Genomic DNA, 18,933 nt, shown 5'->3' on the forward strand with positions numbered 1-18,933 from the left:
AGAGGAAAGTGTTGGAAGGGTTACTGTCTGCTCTCTCTCATTTCCCTACAGAAATAGGGATTGGTAACACTAGATAGGTACCTAATATATAGAGACAAGAGGAAAGTGTTGGAAGGGTTACTGTCTGCTCTCTCTCATTTCCCTACAGAAATAGGGATTGGTAACACTAGATAGGTACCTAATATATAGAGACAAGAGGAAAGTGTTGGAAGGGTTACTGTCTGCTCTCTCTCATTTCCCTACAGAAATAGGGATTGGTAACACTAGATAGGTACCTAATATATAGAGACAAGAGGAAAGTGTTGGAAGGGTTACTGTCTGCTCTCTCTCATTTCCCTACAGAAATAGGGATTGGTAACACTAGATAGGTACCTAATATATAGAGACAAGAGGAAAGTGTTGGAAGGGTTACTGTCTGCTCTGCTTTGCGCAATCTTCAAAGATATTTAAGGAGATGGACCCAAGTGAAACCCGTGGCTGCCTGAGGATGATGGGAAATGTAGTATGATCATCGCTTTAGGTTTATCCTTGGGCTTAAGCGGAAGGAAGTGTTAAACTTGCTGAATTAATTAAAGGTTCACTTGGATGCACCGCTGAGCTGTCTCCTGTAACTGTCGTCCTTGTAATTGATATAGATCAGCTGGGGACAAGGAACTCGATACTCGTGTTACAGGATCCGCACCCAGTCCTGAGCCATAATCTGGGGAAAGACAAAGGCAGGACTGAAGCAGTGATACAGTCAGGGCTGAGCTTCCAGGCAGAGGCTAAAGGAACGTTATTAACAGAGATGGATTCTCCCACATATTATGTATGTTGTACAGCTCTTATGTAAAGTAGCAGTGTGGATGCAGCAATTCTGCTCTGCTTTATGGCTGAGATTTAAGTCATATAACACACCTGCCAAATGTCCCGTTTTCACGGGACAGTCCTGATTTTGACAGCTCAACCCGCAGTCCCAAGTTTGTTACTGAAATCTTCCGACTTTCTCTTTGATCTCCAGCACTGAACAGCCAGAAATTTAATTTCAATTTAAGATAAGAAGATAATTAATTGTAACAATTTAAGATAAGCAGATAATTAATTGTAACAATTTAAGATAAGCAGATAATTAATTGAAACAATTTAAGATAAGCAGATAATTAATTGAAATAATTTAAGATAAGCAGATAATTAATTGTAAAAATTTAAGATAAGCAGATAATGAATTGTAATAATTTAAGATAAGCAGATAATTAATTGTAACAATTTAAGATAAGCAGATAATTAATTGTAAAAATTTAGGATAAGCAGATAATGAATTGTAACAATTTAAGATAAGCAGGTTTATTGGGGAAACTGTGACTTGCAGCTTAAAGGACATTTCTCCTTCATTAGCAAAACTGTAATAACACATAAAAAACACAGAAATATGTAAATTAACATGGTAACTAGAGGGCGTGGCCAGAAAAATGGGTGTGCTCAAAAATGTCGCCTTGTTATGTGCCCCCGTGTCTGGAATGAGTTTCTTTTACGAACTGAGAGGGGAAATGATGATGATGATGATGATGATGGGGACGTGTTTATGAGTCTGACTATCGAATCTTGTCAGGGTAAGACGTGAGTGAGACGTGAGTGAGATGTGAGTGAGACCACTGAGGGAGATGTGAGTGAGATGTGAGTGAGACCACTGAGTGAGACTTGAGTGAGACATGAGTGAGACCACTGAGTGAGACCACTGAGTGAGACGTGAGTGAGATGTGAGTGAGACCACTGAATGAGACGTGAGTGAGACCACTGAGTGAGATGTGAGTGAGACCACTGAGTGAAACGTGAGTGAGATGTGAGTGAGACCACTGAGTGAGACGTGAGTGAGACGTGAGTGAGACCACTGAATGAGACATGAGTGAGACCACTGAGTGAGATGTGAGTGAGTGCACTGAGTGCACTGAGTGAGATGTGAGTGAGACCACTGAATGAGACGTGAGTGAGATGTGAGTGAGACCTCTAAGTGAGACGTGAGTGAGATGTGAGTGAGTGCACTGAATGAGACGTGAGTGAGATGTGAGTGAGACGTGAGTGAGTGCACTGAGTGAGGCATGAGTGAGATGTGAGTGAGACCTCTGAATGAGACGTGAGTGAGATGTGAGTGAGACATGAGTGAGATGTGAGTGAGTGCACTGAGTGAGATGTGAGTGAGACCACTGAATGAGAAGTGAGTGAGACGTGAGTGAGACCTCTGAGTGAGACGTGAGTGAGATGTGAGTGCACTGAGTGAGACGTGAGTGAGATGTGAGTGCACTGAGTGAGACGTGAGTGAGATGTGAGTGAGTGCACTGAATGAGACGTGAGTGAGATGTGAGTGAGACCTCTAAGTGAGACGTGAGTGAGATGTGAGTGAGTGCACTGAATGAGACGTGAGTGAGATGTGAGTGAGACGTGAGTGAGATGTGAGTGAGTGCACTGAGAGAGATGTGAGTGAGATGTGAGTGAGTGCACTGAGAGAGATGTGAGTGAGACCACTGAATGAGAAGTGAGTGAGACGTGAGTGAGACCTCTGAGTGAGACGTGAGTGAGATGTGAGTGAGACGTGTGAGTGAGACGTGATTGAGACCACTGAGTGAGATGTGAGTGAGACCACTGAATGAGATGTGAGTGAGATGTGAGTGAGACATGAGTGAGATGTGAGTGAGTGCACTGAGAGAGATGTGAGTGAGACCACTGAATGAGAAGTGAGTGAGACGTGAGTGAGATGTGAGTGAGATGTGAGTGAGACGTGATTGAGACCACTGAGTGAGATGTGAGTGAGATGTGAGTGAGTGCACTGAGAGAGATGTGAGTGAGACCACTGAATGAGAAGTGAGTGAGACGTGAGTGAGACCTCTGAGTGAGACCTCTGAGTGAGATGTGAGTGAGATGTGATTGAGACCACTGAGTGAGATGTGAGTGAGTGCACTGAGTGAGATGTGAGTGAGACCTCTAAGTGAGATGTGAGTGAGACATGTGAGTGTGAGAAAAGGGAAGACTTGTCCTTTGAAGTGAGATGAGAGAGCGCCAGTGAGACTCAGTGAGGGAGAGACTCTGATTCCAGTCTGGGGGCGGCAGCTGATTCATTGTGAGACTTTGGGGGGACAAACGGGAGATTCTCTTGAGTCTGATGAGAAACAAGAAAGGAACCGAGAAAAAATCTAAATGTCACAGTGAGAAGGAAAACAACACGACTGCACTGAGATTCCTCTCCCCATAATGTCTGACACATTCGATGCTTTCCGGCAGCTGCCAGTTATCTTAAAGGGGAAATAAAGCCAAACAAGAGACTTTACCTCATGAGAAATGTCATTCATTGGATGCAGCGTCTGATTAAATATGTGATTATATTATCTGCTCTGCTGGTTCTGACTCCTGAAACAATGTAGCAGAACACAGATTTTTAAGCAGAACTGATTTCTACATTGTTTCAAAAGTCAGAACCAGAGACACAATATGGCTCCAGGCCTTGTCTCCCCAAATCCACACTTGTCTCCCCAAATCCAACCTCATTGAATCCCACTAATAGTAACAGAAACACCAACCTTTTAAAGGTGACTCCCCCCAAACTGCCCAGACCACACCCTGTTATGGACACAAGGTGCCCAGTTACCTTCCAATACTTTTTAGTCCAGTTCAGTTGTTTTCAGAGAATTCAGCAGAAAAAAAACGACTTTTTTCAATTACTTTTTAATTTTCCAGGAAGAAAAATGCCAAACACTATGGGGGGGGGGGGCACAAGGAAAGAAGAAAATGTTGCAGTTGGTCTTCTGTGCGACTCTAGCGAATGTGTTTAACCTGCTGATCTTGCTGGTTTGTTTGGGTTTAATATTCCCATTGTCCATTTTCTGTAGTTATTAAACTGGCATGTCTATGGTTAATATGATCATCATCCACTTTTTTGTAGTAATAATACTGGAACATATGGGGTTAATAAGCCATTATCCATTTTCTATAGTTATATAGTACTGGCATGGCTAAGGTTAATGTGTTCATTATCCATTTTCTGTAGCAGTAATAATGGAACAGCAAGGGTTAATATGCCTGGTATCCATTTTCTGTAGTTATTATACTGGCATTTCTAAGGTTTACAGTATATGCCCATTATCCATTTCATTTAATTATTTTACTGGCATGCCTTAGGTTTAAATGCTCCTTATCCACTTTCTGTATTAATAATGCAGGCACATCTGGGGTTAATATTCCCATTATCTTCTTCATTTAGTTATTATACTTGTATGTATGCTCATTATCCATTTTATGCAGTAATAATACTGGCACACCTAGGGTTAAAATGGCCATTATCCATTTTCTGTAGTAATTATACTGAAATGTCAAAAGTTAATATGCTTATTATCTATTTTCTGTATTAACACTGGCACATCTAGGGTTAATATGCTCGTTTTCTGTAGTAATTATACTGGCATGGCTAAGGTTAATATGTTCATGATCCATTTTCTGTGGAAATAATACTGGCACATCTAGAGTTAATATGGTCATTATCCATTTGCTGTATTCATGAAAACACATCAAGGGTTAATATTAGGGATGCACCAAATCCACTATTTTCGATTCGGTCGAACCCTCAAATCCTTTGTGAAAGATTCGGCCGAATACCGAACCGAATCCAAATCCTAATTTGCATATGTAAATTAGGGGTGGGAAGGGGAAAACATTTTTTACTTCCTTGTTTTGTGACAAAAAAGTCACATGATTTCCCTCCTCGTCCCTAATTTGCATATGTAAATTAGGATTCGGATTTGGTTCGGCCAGGCAGAAGGATTCGGTGCATCCCTAGTTAATAGGCCCATTATCAATTGTCTGTCATATTTATACTGGCATGTCTGTGGTTATAATTCTCATCATCTAGTTTCAGTATTAATAAAACAGAAGCATCTGGGGTTAGTATGCCTGTTATCATTTTTCTGTAGTAATACTACCGGCACACGTAGGGTTAATATGCTCCTTCTGTAGTAATACCACCGGTACACCTAGGGTTAATATGATCTTTCTGTAGTAATACTACCGGCACACCTAGGGTTAATATGCTCCCTCTGTAGTAATACTACAGGCACACCTAGGGTTAATTTGCTCCTTCTGTAGTAATACTACCGGCACACCTAGGGTTAATATGCTGCTTCTGTAGTAATACTACTGGCACACCTAGGGTTAATATGCTCCTTCTGTAGTAATACTACAGGCACACCTAGGGTTAATATGCTCCTTCTGTAGTAATACTACTGGCACACCTAGGGTTAATATGCTCCTTCTGTAGTAATACTATTAGCACACCTAGGGTTAATATGCTCCTTCTGTAGTAATACTACCGGCACATCTAAGGTTAATATGCTCCTTCTGTAGTAATATTATTGGCACACCTAGGGTTAATATTCTTCTTCTGTAGTAATACTACCGGCACACCTAGAGTTAATATTCTCCTTCTGTAGTAATACTACCAGCACACCTGGGGTTAATATGTTCCTTCTGTAGTAATACTACCAGCACACCTGGGGTTAATATGTTCCTTCTGTAGTAATACTACCGGCACACCTAGAGTTAATATGTTCCTTCTGTAGTAATACTACCAGCACACCTGGGGTTAATATGTTCCTTCTGTAGTAATACTACCGACCCACCTAGGGTTAATATGCTCCTTCTGTAGTAATACTACCGGCACACCTAGGGTTCATATACTCATTATCCATTAGAAGTAAAGCCGCAGAGCTCAGTGCTGGCACATGCATTATGAGCAGTAGGGATGTAGCGAACTGCCGTTTATGTGTTCGCGAACGCCGTTCGCGAACACCGGCAAAAAATGCGAACAATTCGCGAACTGTTCGCGAACTTCGAACATCCGAAAATCGTTCGATTCGAACGATCGAAGGATTTTAATCGTTCGATCGAACGATTTTCGTTCGAATCGAACGATCGAAGCCATTCGATCGAATGATTTCATTCAATCCAATGGCTTCGATCGTTCGATTTGAACGAAAATCCTTCGATTTTAGCGATCGAATGGTCGAATGGTCGAACGGTCGAACGATTTTGACGCGAACGCCTATTGGCGAACGTCGCCCGACGTTCGCGAACATTCGGCAGACGCGAACAGTCGAAGTTCGCTACATCCCTAATGAGCAGTGCCCACCATAGAGACAAACTGCAAGTGAGCTGACACTCTACTGGAACCAGCAGTGGTACTGGGGGGTGAGTCCGAACAGAATCAACATATACAAATACTGGTTAGTGTAACACCCAGGGAGTGAGACTGAACTAACCAACCTCTTCCCCCCAAGTTATTTAGCTTTTTATTCAGCAGCTCCCCAGTTTGCTGTTTCAGCAATTTGGTTGCTAGGGTCCAAATTCCCCTAGCAACCCTGCACTAATTTAAATAAGAGACTGGGATATGAATAGAAGAGTAATGAGAGTAGATGAGTAATATAAAAATAAATGTGTAGCCTTACAGAGCATTTGTTTTTTAAATGGGGTCAGTGACCCCGTTTTTAAAGCTGGAAAGAATCAGAAGAAGAGCTAAATAATAATAATAAAAAACTATAAAAAATAAAGACCAATTGAAAAGTAAATTGGCCAGTCTATATATAAATGCACCACACACTGATCTACTGGTTCTGCAACATCCACACACTGAGTACATTCCCCTTAATAATGTACCTGATACCTGTAAATGATATTCTGAAACGATCAATCTTCATTTTTGGTATTTTAAAAGAAAAAGAAAATTTTTATTCTGAATCTCTGAGGGTTGTTACCTTGTTACTAGGGCTTATTACCATAGCTACCAGATAGCTGCTTAGAAATAAGAACAAAGGATAAATAAGAGAGGGGCGGAAAGATAAGTAATCTGACACAGAAGAACATTTCATAACCTGTCTGCCCTTACAGTAAAGAACCCCTTCCTATGCTGATGGTGGGATCTCCTTTCCTCCCCACCAATGAATCACTCATTCCTCCTCTCTTGGTAGGGAATCCCATAACCTGACTGTCCTTACAGTAAAGAACCCCTTCCTATGCTGATGGTGAGATCTCCTTTCCTCCCCACCAATGAATCACTCATTCCCCCTCTCTTGGTAGGGAATCCCATAACCTGACTGTCCTTACAGTAAAGAACCCCTTCCTATGCTGATGGTGAGATCTCCTTTCCTCCCCACCAATGAATCACTCATTCCCCTCTCTTGGTAGGGAATCCCATAACCTGACTGTCCTTACAGTAAAGAACCCCTTCCTATGCTGATGGCAAGATCTCCTTTCCTCCCACCAATGAATCACTCATTCCCCCTCTCTTGGTAGGGAATCCCATAACCTGACTGCCCTTACAGTAAAGAACCCCTTCCTATACTGATGGTGAGATCTCCTTTCCTCCCCACCAATGAATCACTCATTCCCCCTCTCTTGGTAGGGAATCCCATATCCTGACTGCCCTTACAGTAAAGAACCCCTTCCTATGCTGATGGTGAGATCTCCTTTCCTCCCCACCAATGAATCACTCATTCCCCTCTCTTGGTAGGGAATCCCATAACCTGACTGTCCTTACAGTAAAGATCCCCTTCCTATGCTGATGGTGAGATCTCCATTCCTCCCCACCAATGAATCACTCATTCCCCCTCTCCTGGTAGGGAAACAGTCAGACTTTGGTGCTCCCTTAGTTTACTAAACAACAAGAGCCCAATATAACCAGATACTGGCCCTTTAAAGAAGATACAAGATCGTCCCTGTATCTCGTGGTTTATCAGTTTGTTCCTCTGTGACAGGTGGAGAATGACAGACAAAGTGACAGCAGGACCACAGACACTGTCACATGACACAGGGGAAACCACAGATATTTCCCCCAGAGCATCAGACGCCGTCTCTTTAAAGACTTTCCCCTCTATAAGCAGAATTCAGCCCAGGGAAACAGAGGGGCGGGAGTTGGAGCGCTGAAGTTCAGACTCCTCCCATTTGCTGAGCCAGCGGCATCACAATGACCAATAGGAATGATTGGAAGAATGTGCTGTTAGTGTGAGAATTACTTGGTCATTAATGTGTCATTTATTGTCATTCAGACCCTCCAAACCACTGCCTGGTTGCTAACAGCTGCAACCCTAGCAACCAGACAGGTGGAAGAGCAAAAAAAAAACAAAAACATTTTTTTCAGAAAAGAAATTAAAATTCCACACTCCCTAATATCCATTTATTCATCATTCCTCAGTTTGTGTGTAATTGCGTCTGGCCCTTTATATTCTGCGCAGTTCTGGTTCTGACTTCCGACACAATGTAGTCGTTGTATTATTATTATTATTATTAATAATAATAATAATAATGATAATTATAATCATATAAATACATTTATAATCTAATTAGAAATGGTTTTCTTTCTCAGAGAGGGATCAGTTTACCTTGAAACGGCAAAGAACATTGGGTTGTACCGCCCCCTTGTGGCAGTTATTAGCGTTTCTCCCTATAATGATCAGCTCTGTTATATACAGTCAATAAAGTGCCCCCTATTGTAAAATATAAGGACATTATAAGTCACTGAGGAGTTCCATGACCATTGGCCGAGTGTTTTTATACAGGTCATGGAACTTCTAATATCCTTATATTTTCCAACAAGGGGCGCTTTATTTATTATAATACACAAGTTTCAGTGAGTCATGACATCACTAGTCACCGTTTATAACTGATGACATCACTAGTCACCGTTTATAAGGATATAATTTACAAGATATTTGTGGTTTTTGTGTATTATATTATATATTGCCTTTATCCTCCTCGCATGGTTGGTTTGTAGATATTTTGGGTTAGAGCTTGAGGAGCTGCTGTTTTATCCCTTCCCTTGTAGATACATTTCTGTTCAATGTAAGTCAATGAGACAAGTCACACAGGAGCAACGCTACAGTCGCACTTTATGATGGACAGACTGATGGGGATACAAATCCGTGGATAAAAAGGCAACGTATGCCACATCCCAGTCTTCCCAGTTACACCCCCATGTGCCCTGCCCCACCCACTGTTGTACAGCAGCACCCTAACACTTACTCTGCAAACGTAACTTTAAAGGGGAACCCCAAGTCCTGTGAGTAGATCCACTTCCCATGAGTCTAATGGGGTGTATAGGGAACTGGGGTCACTGGGACAGTTAGTGGGTTACTATGGAGGGTTACAGATAGGAGCGTATCTATGCACTACTAACTGATATTACATGTATAACTGGGAATATATCACACATATATATATATAAACCGCGACCAGTCCTTGGTTAAAGTCGGTGCTTAGTCATTAAGTCTGATAGAATAATGTTTGGCCTTGTCCAACCACAACAGGTTCCATGACCCTGGGCCAATCTATTAAGGGGGTAGAATGGAGCAGAGCCTGAGCTCAGTCTGACCCAGTAATTGGTCTCTGCGCATGCCGGACCCCTGGTTAACAATCTTCACCCTAAGGCTCTTGGAGTCCAGCTCTGACTTCTCCACCCCTTCAAAGAAGAAGTCCTCGTTGAAGATTGGGTTGCGACTTCTTCGTATGACCGTGCTCTTCTGCTTCTGCTGCTTCCCAGGCTGTAGGCTCATCACTGCACAGCAGCTAATGTTCTTGGGGTCCTGATAGGGTGGGTACAGGTTCTCTGCACTGACCAGCTTCACCCTAAGGCGCCCCATCTCCTTTATGTGCTCAGCAGACAAGCGCAGAAGCCCTCCCTTGTCCATCAGGATCTCCGTCTCTTTGGTCAACCTCTCCTGGCAGCAGATAAAGTCCAAATGAAAGACTTGTGGTGGGACCAGATGGACCATGGAAAGTCCTAGCCCACGTTGGCTGTCTCTGCGAGTGACAAAGGGGCTGGTGTCTGCTGAACTGGTCTCCTCGGTGGACAGGGAGTTTGTCCGGTCCAAGGCTTTGCTGCTTAGAGGGCGACCAAACAGGCGTTGCTTATCATAGACTTGGCCGACCAAGCTCCCAGCCATGGAACGGGTGAGCAGAGGAGAATTGAAGGGAGAGGAGTCGGCAGAAGAAGTGGTGTCACTGTCCATGGCTCCGAGTGAGACCTGATGTACCCCCAAGTCTGAGGTTGAGTTTCTCCAGCTTGGTGTGGTACTTCCATCCAGTGAGGTCATCTCAGAAGGTCCATGAGTGGGGCACCTCTCATGAAAGAGAGACTCTCTTCTGCGTGTGTTGGGACTTTCAGACAAATAGAGACCCCCCATTAGAGGAGCAGAGAAAGGCCCGTGAGTCACTGGATCTGATGCCTCCATCTCACCCTCTACATCTTCAACTTGAATAACATGGCGGTGCGCTGACTTCAGCAAAGCCTTGGGGCTGGGTTTGAACCCTTCATGTCTCATTTCCATCCCTGTTCTGCCATGTCCTGCCCTGACCAGCGCTGGGGAAAGTTTTGGAGGGATGAAGAACTTGGGGATCTGGTCAGGGGTGAGGATATTGGGGTAGGAGTGCGCCACCTTCTTCTTGGAGCAGAACATGACCTTGGAAGAGGCTTCTTGGGGTTGGGTGGAAATGTGATGCCAGATGACACTGGGTCTGTAATGGCACCAAAATATAGAGATTTAGTGAGGGGATTACACAAAACCTGCACCCCCAAATCTGATACCCCACCCCCATGGCTTACCTGTAAAAATCATTCAGAAATCCTTACTGGATCTGTGTAACCAAAGGCCTCTGTTTCCATGGCTACCCTAATATACAAAGAAGCAGCATATATATATATCATTATTATATGTATTCAACAAGAAATACTGTACTATCAACATATGGGATAATGTACCCCCTACTGTAAATGATAAGGATATTAGAAGTCACTGAGGGGTTGTTCTGTGACCATATAAAGACACAAGGCTGCAGGCTGAGTTATACAGGGAACTCTGAGTATCACTCATGTATTATAAGGGATAATGTACCCCCTACTGTAAATGATAAGGATATTAGAAGTCACTGAGGGGTTGTTCTGTGACCATATAAAGGCACAAGGCTGCAGGCTGAGTTATACAGGGAACTCTGAGTATCACTCATGTATTATAAAGGATAATGTACCCCCTACTGTAAATGATAAGGATATTATTACTGATATATATATATATATATATATGATTGTACGGTTAGTAAGAGGGGGAGCAGATGTGACACACACTAATATCCAGATAAAAAGGTTTATGTGCAGAGACATAGGGGCAGAGGTTGGGGCAGATACAATAGACAGCCAATCACAGAAGGAATAAGTGGATGTGAGTGGGAGGCGACACAATATAAATCTCCTGGTTGGACATTCCGGGGGCGTTTGGTGCAATTAACTGTCAGTGTAAAGATCCGGCACAGAGACAAGTGTCACACAGAGAAAGGAAAGCAGCGACACTGTAGCTCAGACTGAAAAAAGAATCTCACCCATTCACTCCTTTGCCTAGAGACACACGGGACAGAGTGTGAGCCTTTGTGCCTGCGGCTTTTTATTTTTTGCCCCTCCCATAAACGTCTGGTAGCCCCACCCCCTTATTTGTCTACTGGCAGCTTTAACAATGTGCCCTGCAGGTATTCCTGGTATCACTTGTCTCTGTATATCTGCTGTCTGGCCTCATACTGCCTCTAATAGGATAGGAGGGAGAGTGAAAGGGGAGTAGATACAGGGAACAGACTCCCAGCAGAGGTGGTGGGACTTATACAGTAAAGGAATAGGAGGGAGAGTGAAGGGGGGGGTAGATACAGGGAACAGACTCCCAGCAGGGGTGGTAGGACTAATACAGTAAAGGAATAGGAGGGAGAGTGAAAGGGGGATAGATACAGGGAACAGACTCCCAGCAGGGGTGGTAGGACTAATACAGTAAAGGAATAGGAGGGAGAGTGAAAGGGGGATAGATACAGGGAACAGACTCCCAGCAGGGGTGGTAGGACTAATACAGTAAAGGAATAGGAGGGAGAGTGAAAGGGGGATAGATACAGGGAACAGACTCCCAGCAGAGGTGGTGGGACTAATACAGTAAAGGAATAGGAGGGAGAGTGAAAGGGGGATAGATACAGGGAACAGACTCCCAGCAGAGGTGGTGGGACTAATACAGTAAAGGAATAGGAGGGAGAGTGAAAGGGGGATAGATACAGGGAACAGACTCCCAGCAGGGGGGGTAGGACTAATACAGTAAAGGAATAGGAGGGAGAGTGAAAGGGGGATAGATACAGGGAACAGACTCCCAGCAGGGGGGGTAGGACTAATACAGTAAAGGTATAGGAGGGAGAGTGAAAGGGGGATAGATACAGGGAACAGACTCCCAGCAGGGGTGGTAGGACTAATACAGTAAAGGAATAGGAGGGAGAGTGAAAGGGAACATAAGGAAGTGATACTTTACAGAAAGGGGGATAGATACAGGGAACAGACTCCCAGCAGAGGTGGTGGGACTAATACAGTAAAGGAATAGGAGGGAGAGTGAAAGGGGGATAGATACAGGGAACAGACTCCCAGCAGGGGTGGTGGGACTAATACAGTAAAGGAATAGGAGGGAGAGTGAAAGGGGGATAGATACAGGGAACAGACTCCCAGCAGGGGTGGTAGGACTAATACAGTAAAGGAATAGGAGGGAGAGTGAAAGGGAACATAAGGAAGTGATACTTTACAGAAAGGGGGATAGATACAGGGAACAGACTCCCAGCAGGGGTGGTAGGACTAATACAGTAAAGGAATAGGAGGGAGAGTGAAAGGGGGATAGATACAGGGAACAGACTCCCAGCAGGGGTGGTAGGACTAATATGAGTTACTGTATATACCACATGCAGGACTTTATATGTAGGAATTCAATTTATTGATAAAATACTATAACACAGTAACAAGTCAATAAATACTGCTCAGAACACAGGATAATGAAAACATAGAAATAACAAAACAGAATCAAATAATGAATGTGTAACCTCCAATATTATCATTAAAGTGTAACTTTCCATTGATCAGTCCATTTAGTTTGAGTGCAGGGGTTGTACTTTAGCTGCTGACGTTCCCTCTTCTCCTGATCGTTCCCCCTGAACCCCCAGTTCATTACAGAGAGGCAAGTATATGTCACACACTGTTCATCACTAATTAGGGAGATCCCTGAAATGTGGCCCTTGTGGAACCTCGAGAATTAAATGGCATTTGCGCCCCCATTTCCCTGGAATATGACTCGTTCCTTAATGAAGCCTCTTCCCGTTAAGACACAATTCCCAGGACTCCCTCCCATCCGCTTCCCCATTGGCTCCTTATTGTCCAGTCGGTGACTCAGTCCTGGGCTTTCCTACTAGTCCCATAAGGCAAGTGTGGCTCAATGAAAGGAAGTCACCGCAGTGTGACCTGTGCCGCCTCCTCCTATTGGCCAAGCACAGAAATGGTCTCCCTGTGGGTCCAGCGCAGGGGTTTCTTGGGGATGGGGGTCCTACACACACACACATATATATATATATATACAGTATATAAATACACACACACACACACACACACACATATATATATATATACATTATATAAATACAAACACATGTATATATATACAGTATATACACACACACACACATATATATATATATACAGTATATACACACACATATATATATATACAGTATATACACACACACATATATATATACACACACACACACACACACACACACACATATATATATATATATACACAGTATATACACACACATATATATATATATATACAGTATATACACACACACACACACATATATATATATACACAGTATATAAATTCAAAACACACATATATATATATACAGTATATACACACACATATATATATATATATATACACAGTATATAAATACACACACACACATACAGTATATAAATACAAAGACATATATATATATATATATATTATATATATATATATATATATTATACATAATATATACAGTATATACACACACACACATATATATATATATACAGTATATACACACACAGATATATATATATATATACAGTATATACACACACAGATAATATATATAATATATATATATACAGTATATACACACACACATATATATATATCTATATACAGTATATACACACACACATATATATATATATACATTATATAAATACAAAGACACTCCATATCAAAGCACATGTTGCTGTTCTGCATTGGCTGCACTCAGTAGGCCAGGTATGTATAGGCTGAAGTTGCAGTTCTGTAGTACAGAAATAATATATTCCGCAGGCATCACATCTGTTGTTGAACTACAACTCCCACACCTATTTCCAGAAAAAGACAACTTTTTGGGAATCTCTGTTAAAATGTGAAGGCACAAAAGTAACCCTTTCCTTGCTGCCAGTTATCACATGGAAGGAACCCCCAGTTAGACAGGAGACACCCCAACTCCCGGGTGACTATTAGAATCCAGTGGGGCACTTACCTGGCTAGCTGAGTTCCATGAGTGAGTGGTGTAATGATGTGAGCACCTTTATAGCCACATTGGGTGCTACGTCACTTGCCCGGCCCACGCCTCGTGTTTGGCACCAGTGTTAGAGGGTGCCGGCCCCCCGGCCTTGGCTCGGCTTCAGTCTTCCGAGTGGGAATCTTCCTTCTAGGAAAGCTCGTTGCTCCGACTCGTTGGCTTTGCCGCAACAATTTGTTTTCTATTCTAAATTTCCTGGTCCCAGTCCAGCGGATTTAACCCTTCAGTGGCAGTGCTGCTCTGGATCATCACTTTCCCCAACTCCCCTGGGTCCCACTTGTTCCTCAAGCTTCGGATTGTGAGCTCTTGTGAATAGGGAACCCTAATCTCCCTCTCAGATGCAGGGGGGCCCACGGGTCCCTAAATAATGAGCACTTTTGAGATATATATTAGTAAAGCAGGTCAATTTCTGGAAGTTGTGGGGCCCCTTTATTGTTTGGCTGTGGGGCCCCCCTGCTTCTTTACCTTCTCTGCCTGTGCTCAGTTGTTTGTCTCTTCAGCTCTGTCTCTCCCCAGTATCTCAGTGGTCTCTACTAATACTCTGCTCTACACAATGGAACTGCACATGAATAGATACAGTGTCTCTCCTGGTAACGTCCCTGCGCTCGGCTAATGAGCATGCACTTCAGTTATGCGCCTTTCATCTCATTCATCTGCTTCTGAATTGTCTGTGCGGCCGTATACAGGTGCCTGAGGGCCCCCACTCCTTCCTCCAGCACAACACAGCGAAAATGTACTGGAAGGAACCTGCAGATTGCAAGCTCCTATACCCTATACCAACAGAGTGTAAGCTCCTTGGGACAAGGTCTCCAATTATACACTAGAGTGTAAGCTTCTTGGGGCAGAGTCTTCCATTTTACCACTTGAGTGTAAGCTCCTTGAGACAGTGGTATCTGCGCCATTCATGAGCCACTAGAGTAGCTAAGCCATTGAGGAAGCGTAAGTTGTTATCCCATATAATAACACACTAGCAGTGTTAAGCTGTCCTCTGGACGGCAGAGCCATGCTTCTCCCCAATTTAAATACGCACTTAGAAGTGAAGAGCTCACTTGGGCAGGACCTACAACCCTAACATAGAACTTATACAAACGATGTGTAAGAAGCTCCTTGCGCAGACGTCTCCCATCCTATACTCTATCAATAGATGTAAGCTACACTAATGGGCTAGGGTCTCCCGATTATAAACCACTAGAGTGTCAATATGGGGCAGAGTCTCCCAAAGAAAATACCACAAGTGTAAGCTCCTTAGGGCAGGTCCTACTATTGTTCGATCCAGTATACCACTTAGACCCGTGTAAACCCTTCCTTTTGGCGGGCAGAGGGCTCTCACATGTATTACCACGTGTGTAAGCTCCTATGGAGCAGCGGTCTATGTCTCCACATACCTACTAGATTTGTAAGACTCCTTTGGGCGTCAGGCATTTCCCATCTATATAACCATGCGTAGAGTGTAAAGCTCTCCTTGATGTGGTAGCAAGCTGCTCCTCCCCTGAGTTATACCTACAGAGTGAAACTCCTTGGCGGCAGAGTCTCTTCCCGATGCATATACTCTAGCGAGACTGATAAAGCCTTCAGGGCCAAGGCGGTCTCCCTATTCGATAGTAAAATACCACCCTAGCATGTGTAAGCTCGTTGCTTAAAGGCGCCAGTTCGTCTGCCGTATAGTATACCGACTCGTAGAAGAAGACTTAAGCTCCTACTGGGAGCAGGGCAATCTCCCATTTCACAATATCTACCGTACTTAGAGTGTAATTTCACTTGGGACCAGTGTGCGAGACATGACTAATTCCACACCACAATGGCTCCTAATTAATGTTATCGCGTGCATTTACTCATTAACACACTCATTTAAACGGCACAGTCCTTTAAGCCGCACAGCTGGTTAATCAAGGTGCTGCACTGCTTGTGCCATGATATAAATAACCCTGGGAATTAGCTGCTCATTATTCTGTTGCCCTGGTGCAGTTTTACATCAGAGAGGGGAGGGGGCTGGGCGGTACCACAGTGAATTGAAACACCGGGGGCAACAGTTTTGCTGAACTTCTCAATTTTTGTATAAAAAAACTACATTTCCATTCAATTCAATCATTAATTCCTCTGCAGGTCCAGTTACAGGTCAGACATTCATTTTCTCTTTGTTACTCACGCTGCTTCCTTCCCATCAAATCACAGCAGTTTTGTTTTGCTTTATGGCAGGGATTTATATATATATATAATGTGAGAAATGTGACCCTGGCTGGGAATGCACAAACATTTATACTACTGATTGACTGCAGCGCTCAGCCCTCATCTACATTAAAGGTTAAAGGGGAAGTAAAACCAAAGCAAAGAAAGTCTCTGGGACGAGTGAGCTCTCAACACATGAAAGACCAGCGCAGACACCATTCGTATTACTCTCCTTAAAGCAACATGTGTTGAAGAGCAGATTGTAAAGTCACAGGGAATCTTCCTGAGGAAGTCTGGCCGTCATCCGCTGACCATCAGGGATTTGGCTTAAAGGCACAGCTCACTATTCAATCCCTGCTGGACCGGTGAATGCTCGGAGGATTTAAAGAGCCACATGCTACAACAGCTACTTTCATCTCTTACGCTGAGGTGATGGGATATAAGAGGCCACGAGCCTGCACGCAGATTCATCCTCGACTTGAAGTTTGATGGGATTTAAACGGGCACAGTTTCACGATTATTCATCCTCGCTGGGAGTCGGTGATGTGGATTTAAAGGCACCAAGGCTCACTTATTTCAGTGCACCTGGCTGAAGGTGATCCGAGGTAGGTGTAGAAGGCACCAGGGTTCACTACTTCCTATTCCTGCGAGGCTGATGGATTTAAAGGCGACCAGACTCACTATTCATCCCTGCATGGACTCGGTGAACTGGCAGACATTTTAAAGGAACACAGCTCACTATTCATCCCTGCTGGCACGTGATGGGGAATTAGTAAAAGCACAGACATACCACTATTCATCCCTGGCGTGAAGACGTTGATGGCATTTAAACGCATCAGTTCAACTATTCATGCCTACTGGGAGACGTTCGATCGGCGATTTAAAGCAGCAAGCTCACTATTCATTGCCTACGCGAAGAGTGAATCCGGGATCTCTTAAAATGCTACAGTTCGGACTATTCATCCTGCTGGGATGTGATGGACTTTAAAGGCAACCAGACTGCGCAACCTGATTCATCCTGCTGCGGAGGTGATGGGACTTTAAAGGCACAGCGCTCCACTAATTCACTTCCTGCTGTACAGCGTTGATGGAGATATACACAGCACACGTTTCACTATTCATCTTGCTGGAGTGATGGGATTTCGAAAGGCACGAGCTTCACCTACTTCATCCTGCTGCCGAGGATCCGGATGGGATCTTAAAGGCAGCAGTGTCTCACTATTCATCCTGCTGAAGGTGATGGGATTTAAAGGCACAGTTCACTATTCATCCTGCTGGAGTTGATGGATTTTATATAGCACAGCGACTCACTTATTCGATCCTGGTGGATGTGCGTCGCGTTGATGGGGCATTTATAAAGGCTACAGCTCAGCTGATTCGATCCTGCTGAAGCTGGTGATGCGGATTTAAAGCCACAGGTGTTGGCACTAATCCAAATCCTGCGTGAGTTGATGGGATATGACAAGCAAGCTCACTATTTCATTCCTGGTTAGTTGACACGGTGAGTGGATTTAAAAGGCGAGCGAGCTCACTATCACCTGCTGGAAGGTTGATAGTCGGATATTAAAGAGACACGCTCACTAAGTTCATACCTGCTGAAGACCGTGGTGATGATTGATCAGCGGCGGGATTTAAAGGCACACATAGCTGATTCCATGTCCCAGTATGAAAGCAAACAGGGAAGCAGCTCTGTTAATGGGCCTGGGATGGCTATGTACATAAGCAACCTAGCAACCAGATAAGAGTTTAACGACCCTAGCAACCAGGTTCCACGTCAGATGGAGGCGCAACAGGAAGGTGCATTATTTATAGGAAAAAGTGCTCAGTTTATGCAAAATGTTGCCATTTAGTGAATTTGCCCCATTACGGTATTTAGAAGCTTCCTATTGGCTGGTGACCCGACCCGCTGAGCAGCACCAAATGAGACCCCTGCAGTGCAATGCTGAGCAGCGGCTTCACTCCTGGGCCTGGGCCAAGTTCTGGAATAATTGTCTCCAGTAGGAGGAACAAGTCCCATCCCTTGTGCCAAGTTTTACTCTTTCCTGCACATTCCTGGGCACGAGGTTGGCAGTGGTGCTGGCGAGTACAGTAGCGAGGTACACACACGTGATTACTTTTACTCACAGCCAGGCCCAATCACTACTGACACTGTTAACCCTTGTTGTGCCTCAGCCCACAGCAGCACTTTATGGATTGGGTTTATTACCCAATGGGTATTGGATCCCTGAAACGGAGAACAAAGCACTGGGCATTTTGTTTTACTGCTGATTGGTTGCTATGGGTTACTGCCCCCGGGCAAACGTAGTGCCTTTTATTACATAACTA

General features: G+C 43.8%; 1 protein-coding gene across 1 annotated transcript; it reads right to left on the reverse strand.

Annotated features, from left to right (window-relative positions):
• Positions 1-8,638: 8,638 nt before the first annotated feature.
• On the reverse strand, positions 8,639-15,290 carry LOC108700419 (C2 calcium-dependent domain-containing protein 4C). Its single transcript, XM_018233584.2, has 3 exons — positions 14,401-15,290; positions 10,613-10,679; positions 8,639-10,524 (listed from the first exon to the last, which is right to left on the reverse strand). Exon 3 carries the CDS (start codon positions 10,464-10,466, stop codon positions 9,342-9,344), a length of 1,125 nt encoding a protein of 374 aa, XP_018089073.1. The 5' UTR covers positions 10,467-10,524; positions 10,613-10,679; positions 14,401-15,290; the 3' UTR covers positions 8,639-9,341.
• Positions 15,291-18,933: the final 3,643 nt, after the last annotated feature.

The sequence above is a fragment of the Xenopus laevis genome, chromosome 8S (assembly GCF_017654675.1).
Source record: "Xenopus laevis strain J_2021 chromosome 8S, Xenopus_laevis_v10.1, whole genome shotgun sequence".
Taxonomy (NCBI): domain Eukaryota; kingdom Metazoa; phylum Chordata; class Amphibia; order Anura; family Pipidae; genus Xenopus; species Xenopus laevis.